This window comes from Mastomys coucha, unplaced genomic scaffold (genome assembly GCF_008632895.1).
Source record: "Mastomys coucha isolate ucsf_1 unplaced genomic scaffold, UCSF_Mcou_1 pScaffold7, whole genome shotgun sequence".
NCBI lineage: Eukaryota > Metazoa > Chordata > Mammalia > Rodentia > Muridae > Mastomys > Mastomys coucha.
The window spans coordinates 69,199,537-69,208,835 of record NW_022196913.1 but is presented as its reverse complement, the minus strand read 5'-3'; the positions used below and the strand labels follow the sequence as shown (position 1 = coordinate 69,208,835).

Here is a 9,299-nt window from a genome sequence, read left to right as displayed (position 1 = left end):
CGATCACTAAGTTCAAGGTCAGCCTGGTCTTCAGAGTAAGTTCCAGGACAGCCAGGGCTATACAGAGTGATAACCCTGTCTGGAAAAACCAAACTTTAAGAAACAACAACAACAAAAACCACAAAACAAAACAAACAAAAAAGAAGCTTGTGGTTAGTTAACACGGTAACCTTTCCCCCCTTTTATGCCATGTCTTGGTTCTGGAGTCCAAAGTCAGTGCCTTGTGCATTGCTGAACCTGTGCTGTGCTTCTGAGCTACAGTTTTAACCTAGATTTGAATTTTTCTGTTGTAATTTAAAATACCTTTTCATCAGCTTTGGAATTTAATTTAGTTTTGATCTTTTTATGTGTTTGACCGAATGCATGCGTGTCCCCGATCCTGTGTGGGGGTTGGGAATACCCCGCAGCCAGTAGTGGCAACAGCTGGAGAGATGCAGGTGAATGGCTTCTCAAGTGAAGAGACCTCAGAACTAACTGAGGACAGCACTGCAGGGCACAGTCGCCGTTCCTAGCCTGAACCACAGCTGGCAAAGAAGGGGAGTTCGGCCAGGTGTGATAGGGTATTCCTGGGTAGGTGGATCTCTGCAAGTTCAGAGCCAGCCTGGTCTACATGGTGAGTTCCAGGTCAGCCAGAGCTATGTACACAGCTCATGAAAACTCTGTCAACAAAAAGAAGAAAAGGAAATACATTTTTGAAGTATTTTACCAGAGGAAAACAGAAACATACTATAGTTCTGAAGAAAGAAGAAGCAGGTGAGAGTAGGAAACGGATGTATTTAGTCCAATGGCAAACTTTCCCAGAGGAGAGCGTGAATGAAGGTCTTGGTTTTGGAAAAGGTAGTGGTTCACTGGTATACTTCTATCTTCTCTCTCCCTCTCCCTCTCCCTCTCCCTCTCCCTCTCCCTCTGGCTTTCCGCTGTAAAGATGGCTCAGTAGTTAAGACACTGACTGGCTGCCTTTGCATATCTGGGTTCAATTCCCAGCACCTGAATGGCAGTTCACAACTGTCTCTAACTCTGACACCTTCTTCTGGCCTCAGTGTACCTCTGCATGCACACGGTACACCGATACACAAGGAGGCAAAACACTCCCAGGGTAAAAATAAATAACTTTAAAAAATAGCTTGGGACCAGTGAGATTGCTCAGCAGGTAAAGCCACTTGCTGCATAGGCCTGGGGACTTAAGAGTTTGGCCCTTGGGGGCTGGAGAGATGGCTCAGCGATTAGCAGAACTGACTGTTCAGGAGAACTGACTGTTCTTCCAGAGGTCCTGAGTTCAATTCCCAGCAACCACATGGTGGCTCATAACCATCTGTAATGGGATCTGATGCCCTCTTCTGGTGTGTCTGAAGACAGCTACAGTGTACTCACATACATAAAATAAGTAAATCTTAAAAAGCAACAATAGTTCGAGGCCAGCCTGGTCTACAGAGTGAGTTCCAGGACAGCCAGAGCTATACAGAGAAACCCTGTCTTGAAAAACAAAAAAAAAACCCCAAAAAACAAAAAACAAAACAACAACAACAAAAACCAAAGAACACTGACTGCTTTTCCAAAGGTCATGAGTTCAATTCCCAGCAACTACATGGCTGCTCACAACCATCTTTAATGGGGATCCAATGCCCTCTTCTGATGTGTCTGAAGACAGTGTACTCACATACATTGAATTAATTAATTAATTAATTAATCCTTAAAAAATAAAAAAAAGCTATTAAAAAAAAAGTTTGGTCTTTGGAACCAACACTGTTCCAAAGGAGAGAACCAACTTGACAAAGTCATCCTGTGACTTCCACATGTGTTCTCTTGATCATATTCACAAATACTAAAATAATAGTAATAATAAATTCATCAACCCTGCTTTTGCGGTTCCACTTCACTCCAGTCGGCAGCTCCACCTCCACTTGTCCACTTCTGAGGGTGCTCAGGAAGGAGAAGTTATTTTTTTTACTTTTTAAAGATATATTTATTAATTTACGTGTATGAGTACACTGTAGCTGTACAGATGGCCGTGAGCTATCATGTGGCTGCTGAGAATTGAACTCAGGTCTCTGCTTACTCTGGCCCCGCTCCCTACTGTGTAATTCACTGTAGCTGTCTCAGACGCACCAGAAGAGGGCATCAGATCTCATTACAGATGGTTGTGAGCCACCATGTGGTTGCTGGGATCTGAACTCAGGACCTTCTTCAGAAGAGCAGTCAGTGCTCTTACCCACTGAGCCATCTTGCCAGCCCCAAGGAAGGAGAATTTAAAGCCTGTCACTCAAACATCTGGATGTGGAAAATGTGCTTTTTAAAATGCTGCATTTCTTAGCACAGGTTGTTTGAAGTGTTGGTGTGGCAGGGAGGGGTCTCTGGCAGGTTGAGACAAGCAGTTACCAGTAAGTACATGGCTCTGCAGATTGGCTGCAGCTTGTGCAGAAATGACTTCTTGGTGACAGAACTTTACTTCATTTGAGAAGTAAAATGCCCTTTTCTTTTCTTTCCAAATGTAGGTTATATATTTGGGAAGAACACCAGAAGACACGTATAGAACATTAATCTTCGGAGATACAGCCTATATTCCTTTCAGGTAAATGTGCAGGTTATGAGTTAGATGTATTTGATCAGACTCTTACCAGAAACCTTTTGGTGGTAATTCTTGGTGGTAACAAAACCGAAAATAAAGCCCTGGCAGGAAGGCATGTTAATGATGTGACACCATAGATCCAGGAGTCTTACCAGTGACAGTGTTAGAATGTTGTCACTTCAGGTCTCTGTTTGGTAGACACTGCTGACTCTATATACAGCACATATGTGCGTACACACACACACACACACACACACACACACACACACACACACACTTGTACACGCATACACTCAGGAGTGCCACTTCTAACTTTGCCTTGGAGTTGGTAGGGGTATGGAGTAGGGCTTTCCTGAGAACCGAGCTGTGATGTAGCTAGGGGAGAATCTTCATGGTACTGTGCCCATTGTTGCCCCAGGTTCCTGAGAAACTGACCAGAGAGTTTCCCTACTCAGCAGGAGGAACTTTATGGAACAACACCTGACCCCTTTCCCCAGGAGCACAGCCAGAAGAGGTGGTGGGTGTGGCTGGGGGTGTAGGCACACCTGCAACAGAGCCTGTCAAGCAGCTTTGTGTGGAGGGTCAGGCCTCAATGCTCCTGCCCTGTGAGTGGATAGCAGCCTTACCTCCTAACAAGTATGACTGTCATAAAAGACTTAAAGGAAAAAATGTTTTAAAAGCTGTGAGCTGATTAATCTGGTGTCCTGTACATGAGCTCTGGAGTGTCTTCGTAACTGAAGATGCTCTCCTCAGATAGTTCTGTGGAGCCCTCTCTACTTGAAACAGAGCTTCCTTTGTTGGGGCAATGTTCAGATTTCAGTGATGTGGTGGTTGAAGGCCATGACTGAGCCAGAGTGTTCCTGCCTTGTTGCCTAGCAGACTGTCCCAAGTGTTCTGTGATTTGAGGTGTGTAGGAAGAGAGAAAGGCGCTGAGGTGAAATAAGCCAGGCACTCATCTTTTCAACTTGGAACAGCAACCATTTGTGTCTATTAGAAGCAATTTTGGCATCTGTGATCCCAGAGTGAACAGCAGGCACATAGATCTGCTGTCACAGCACAGTGATGACCTTGTTGGGAGAGTGTTGTTGCCATTCTCACAGCTAGGAACATAAGGACTCATAATGTAAACAGGCTTACTTGCTAGAATGTAGCACAAACAGCCTCAAGCCAGGTTCTCTTACAACCTCCCCAGATAGTCCTAATTTGCCTTTCTCACATTTTATCTTTATTTTATTTTATTTTATTTATTTATTTATTTATTTATTTTTGGCTTTTTCGAGACAGGGTTTCTCTGTGTAGCTCTGGCTGTCCTGGAACTCACTCTGTAGACCAGGCTGGCCTCGAACTCAGAAATCTGCCTGCCTCTGCCTCCCAAGTGCTGGGATTAAAGGCGTGCGCCACCACCGCCCGGTGGAAACAGGATTTTACTATGTAGGCCTTGCTGTCCTGGAACTCTGTGTAGACTATGTCCTCAGACTCAGATCTACCTCGCATCTGCCTCCTGAAGGCTAGAATTAAAAGTGTGTGCCACTGCCAAGGACCAGCCTCAGTTTGGAGAGAGGATTCTGAGAGAAAGGATGTCTGGGAGCAGCAAAAATGACTGGTCCAAATCATGGTCCAATGACGGCCTTTGTTCTGCTGAGACGGCTGTCCAGACACCTCTCTTTTTCTGTGTGTTCTTCTCTGCTCAAGACAGCTTTTTCTGCTAGTAAAAATCCTAAAAGCTCTCTGGATAGCTCATGAGTTTTCTGACCAAAGTCAGAAAAACCGCTATAAAAAATTCTTGGATCAACTCAGAATTCTAAAAGTAGTTCTTGGGTTTTCCAATCAAAATCAGAAGCCAGAAAATGTTCTAAAAGAGCTGTGTTCGCTCTTCAGAGAGCCTTCTCTGGATAGCTGCTAGAAAACTATGAAAAAATTCTAAAAGAGCTATGCTCATTCTCCACAGATTTTCCGACTAAAATCAGAAATCCTGTTAGAAGATATTCTTGAAGGGCTGTGATCTCTCTCCAGAGATCTCCAGATAGCTCAGCTCTTGCTATCACTTTCTGCTAGCTCATCTCCTGTGGACTTTACTCTTATTTACCTATCAGTTCAGTTATTCCAGGTTCCCTCTTATCTGTCCCATGAATCACTATTCTAGGACTTTAGCCCCTTGACTCTAAGGGAGAGACTGCAAACATTAGCACAAACAATAAGATAGCTGGGTGGGACCCGGACCCAACCCTGGAACCACCATTCTAACCATGCCTGCACCTAAATTAGTTCTGTCCCAGGCTGACCCTGAACTCAGGAATCTGCCTGCATTTATAAGCATAAACAAAAAAGCCTTTATTTCCTTCTTTATCATCTTTCTGACAAGCTGGATCATAGTGTGGCTGCCGCTGCTCCTTTAGATAGATCTATGATGCCCCTTATACAATTCATATTGTGTCCTTATATTTTTGCATAGTTGAGAAATTATATATTTTTGAACTCATGTTTTTAGAGTTCTTTTCGACTGTCCTGAAGGTGCTGAGACATTAGCCACATCTTCGCCTATGCTGTCCTTATTGTCATGGAGTCATTAATATTTACAGGGTGTACTTTCCTCTGAGGAACGCCAGAATACGCACATTATCATACAAACAGGCTTGAGCCCACAACAGCCATGGACACTCAGAGAGGCCCGTGCTCGCTAGCCCTGTCTCAGGGACAGGAACCATGTTATTCTGTCCCTACCAAGGCCATGCTGGACTTGGCAGGGACACTAACCAGCCTGTTTCTTTTCCTTCCTTCCTTCTTTCCTTCTTTCCTTCTTTCCTTCTTTCCTTCCTTCCTTCCTTCCTTCCTTTCTTCCTTCTTTCCTTCTTTCCTTCCTTCCTTCCTTCCTTCCTTCCTTCCTTCCTTCCTTCCTTCCTTCCTTCCTTCCTTCCTAACTTCTGTTCCTCCCTTTAGAGTCGGGGTCTCTCTACAGCTCTGGTTATCCTGGACCTTACTATGTAGACCAAACTACCTGAGACTCACAAAGCTCCACTTTTCTCTCTGCCTTGCTAATGCTGGGATTAAATGTGTGTACCACCACACTCAGCATCCTAGGATTTCTTACTAAATTGTATCATTTATTTTTTTATCTTAGGGAAATAGTCTGAACTAGCACACTTGTATTATTGTTTTCTGTAGTAATGCTCTTGTGAGAGAGTTTGCATTGTCCCCTGACCTTCTTGTTTCTACCTTCCAAATGCTAGAGTTATGGGTGTGCACTACCATGCCCATCACAAGGTTGTCAGTGGCTTACTTTGTTTATCAGTTAGAGAAGTGACTCTTACCTTTGTTGTTGCTGTGTCCTTTACAAAGTTGAACCTTACTCTGGAAGAAAAGTAGCAGTACCTGAATTTGCAGGGGTTATGTGCCCAAAAGAAAACAAACAAGAAAAAAAAATGCCTGCCTTCACATAGGTTGTAGCCCCTTTTCTCCTTTTTAAAAGTGATAAATACAATTTGCTAACAGTCAAACAAACATCAAATCCATCTGTGTGCAGTGCTTAGGGGGTAGACTCAGGACATTGTACAAGGGCACACACTGTACCCCCGAGGCCGCACCCTAGCTCAAAACACTAATCTGACTTGTATAGCCAAGCTTTACACTTGTGTTTGTGTGTGTGACTACCACACTTTGGAACATGGCTATCACCCCAGAGGTTCCCTCCTACCCTGTGCAGTCAGTTATCATCCTCCCGTAGAGACTCCCTTTTTCCTGTTACGTAGGCTTGTCCCGTAGAAACTGCTCTTAGACTCCCTTTTTCCTGTTACGTAGGCTTGTCCTGTAGAAACTGCTCTTACACTCCCTTTTTACTGTCAAGTAGGCTTTTTTGCTTTGGAGAAAATTATGTGTCTGGAATCATCGAGCATGCATCGGATGGCTCAGTGGTTAAGGCACTTTCTGCACAGGCCAGGGGTCTAGAGTTTAGATTCTTCATAGCCCACACAAATGGCGGGTGGGTATGACAGCCCAACTGTCATTTCTGCCTTGGCAGGCAAGCACAGTGTATCCCTAGAGCAAGCTGGCTAGCAAGGCCAGTAATATTGGTGGGCTCTGGGTTTGTTGAGAGATCTTGCCTCAATGAGTAAGGTGGAAGAGTAATTGAGAATGATTCCTATTGGCTTTGGTGGGAGGACTGGGGTGTGCTGGGGGCCTGTGTCTTCAAGAAGCAAGCTTGTGTGTTCATGTGTAAGGCAAGACTTGAGTAAAGTAGGCCTTGAGCCATTGTTATTCTTGGGGAAAAAAAATCCATGCATCAAATTCTTTGCATGATTGAATTGGTGTGCCTTTAACTAGGTTAACCAGGTTGGAGAATTGTTGGCCATGTTAAGAAGTTAATGCTGATAGTTAACAGTTACTTTCAAAGTCGCGCATTCCTGCAGTTTGAGAGTTCACTCGGTTGATTGCAGATAGGACCAGTACAGTATTTGAGTGGAACTGTCTGTTGGGTAGTTATCACCTTGCTCAGATTTGGAGTGATTTTTACTGGATGCTCCTGTGATTTTACAAGAATTCTAACTGTTAAGAATTAGAAAAAAGTTACCCAGTTAAATTATTCAAAATTCTACTCTAACTATAGGGCAGAATGCTTGTTTCTATGCTGAACAGATCATTGGTTCTGAATTCTAGTCAGCTTGGTCTTGGGGTGAGTGTACTATAGAACATTAATGGAGTAACACTTTGGGAATTTCAGAGATGCTGCCTACGGAAGCTGCAGTTTCTACATTACACTTCTCGACTGTTTTCATGCAGTAAAGAAGGTAAGTGTCTTGCAGAAAATACATTCTTCTACACAGGACTGTTAGAGTACCTTCAGGTGTGTAAGGCCAGAAGTACTCCATTCCCTGTTAACATTAAAGTGGCCTCAAACAGCTCATTCTGAATTTCTGATTGTTTCTATGCTTGAATGGGTTGGAAAAAGCATTATGGACAGAAGACAGGCTGGGGTTGTCACTCAGTTGGGTGAGCACTTAGCATGAGAGGCTAAGGGTTTAATTCCAGCATCACAAAAAAAAAGGACAAGAGAGTAAGTAGTTTGGTTCTAGACACAGCGTTAATGGGAAAAAAGTTGAATACTTCCCTGCTCCAAGTTATATTTCTGTGTATATAACACAGTAACTGCAGGGTATGCAGTGGCAGTGTCGGCTTAGCATATGCAAAGTCTGAGGTCATATTCCTTGCACCAGCAACACAGTAACTGTGAGACTCAGTTTTGTCTCCAGACATTGCATTGGACTTTGAAGTCAACAAGAGAATTTGGACAATTAATTTGTTACAAAGTAAGTGCATCACAGTTGCTTTGTCAGAAAGCTGCAGGAATGTGGGTATGGCATAGGGGCCCAGCCTTTGAAAATGTTCAGCCTTCTATACAGTACTTCCTTTCTAGGATACATCCTGGTTCTCAGTAGAAAATTGACTGTTTTCCTTATAACTTTGTTCATAAACATTTTCTTTTGGAATTTAGGCGATGCAGTATGGCTTCTTTAATTTCAACACATTTAACCTTGACGAATATGAACACTATGAAGTAAGTTCTGGGTTACCGATTTCAGTCTCCCCACCCTGCATTTACCAAGGTGTCATTGACCAACATATCTGTATTTCATCCCTGTCGTGTGTGCATGCGTGTGTGGGGTGCATATCGGTAAGTTTGTGAGGTCAGAAGACGACTCTGCAGAGTCTGTTCCCTCTCTCCACACCTACATGGGTTCTGGGCTCAAACTTGGGTCCTCAGACTTGCATCGTGAGTGCTTGACCTGGTAATCCACCTCACTGGGCCAGGTAATATTTTGATGGCTATATGCTTGTGCAATGGTTCACAGAGTCAGGCTCATTCACGTATGTGCTATCTAGGTATGCTCGGGACATTTAAGATGCAGGAGCAGACTGCATGTAAAACTCAGAACTTATTACTAGAAGTTTGGGCTCTCATCAGAATTCTACTATTTGCCCACATACTTTTTCAATCTGTTATCCTACCTAAAGAAATAAGGAGACTTTTTTTTTTTTTAATATTAAGCAATATGGTGAGGTGCTTCAGAGGTGAGTGGAGTTTGAATGCCCCAAACCCACAAAAATATTAGGTGGGCATGATGTCCTGCCTATCTATCAGTCATACCTGTATTCAGCTGAATTATCCTGCCTTAATATATATAAGGTGGGCGAAAGCAGTCACAGAAAACAACTGATGTTAACCTTGGGCTTCCACATGCTCATACCACACACAAAATCATGTGCACCCAACACACATACATGCATGGACACTCGTGCACATGAGGAAAAAAATTAAAATGAGATTGTAGGGTAAGAAACATCACATCTTTAACCCTTGGTTCTCCATTCCGGATTCTTAGTGGTGGTTTCTGAGAATGACGAGTGGTTTCAGGGTGAACAGCTTGGTTTACGTTCTGTTTCTAGTGTTGGGTGGTCTTTCTATGGTGATACGGGTATAGGTTTGAAGTCCGCAGGATGGACACAGTAAGGTGAGGACTTGCTGTGTCTGGTGACTTCTAAGGTATACTTGGTTGTTATAGCCCAATTGTTCCGTCTGTTTCAAGTTATTAAAGCTAAGGAGAAATAGCCAGGCACGGCGGCAAACATCTTTAATCAGAGCACTCAGAAGAGTTAGATCTCTGCAAATTCAAAGCCAGCCTCCCACCCCACCTCCCTCACACAGCATGTTCCCCCACCCCACCTCCCTCTCACACAGCAT

At 43.6% G+C, this 9,299-nt stretch overlaps 1 protein-coding gene across 1 annotated transcript in view; it reads left to right on the top strand.

Annotated features, from left to right (window-relative positions):
- LOC116081542 (dual specificity protein phosphatase CDC14B-like) overlaps positions 1–9,299 on the top strand; it is a 76,659-nt gene that overhangs the window by 46,006 nt on the left and 21,354 nt on the right. The window contains exons 6-8 of the mRNA XM_031358108.1: positions 2,493–2,569; positions 7,281–7,347; positions 8,052–8,114. Of these exons, the coding sequence (XP_031213968.1) occupies positions 2,493–2,569; positions 7,281–7,347; positions 8,052–8,114 (207 nt within the window). The remainder of the gene's footprint in view (positions 1–2,492; positions 2,570–7,280; positions 7,348–8,051; positions 8,115–9,299) is intronic.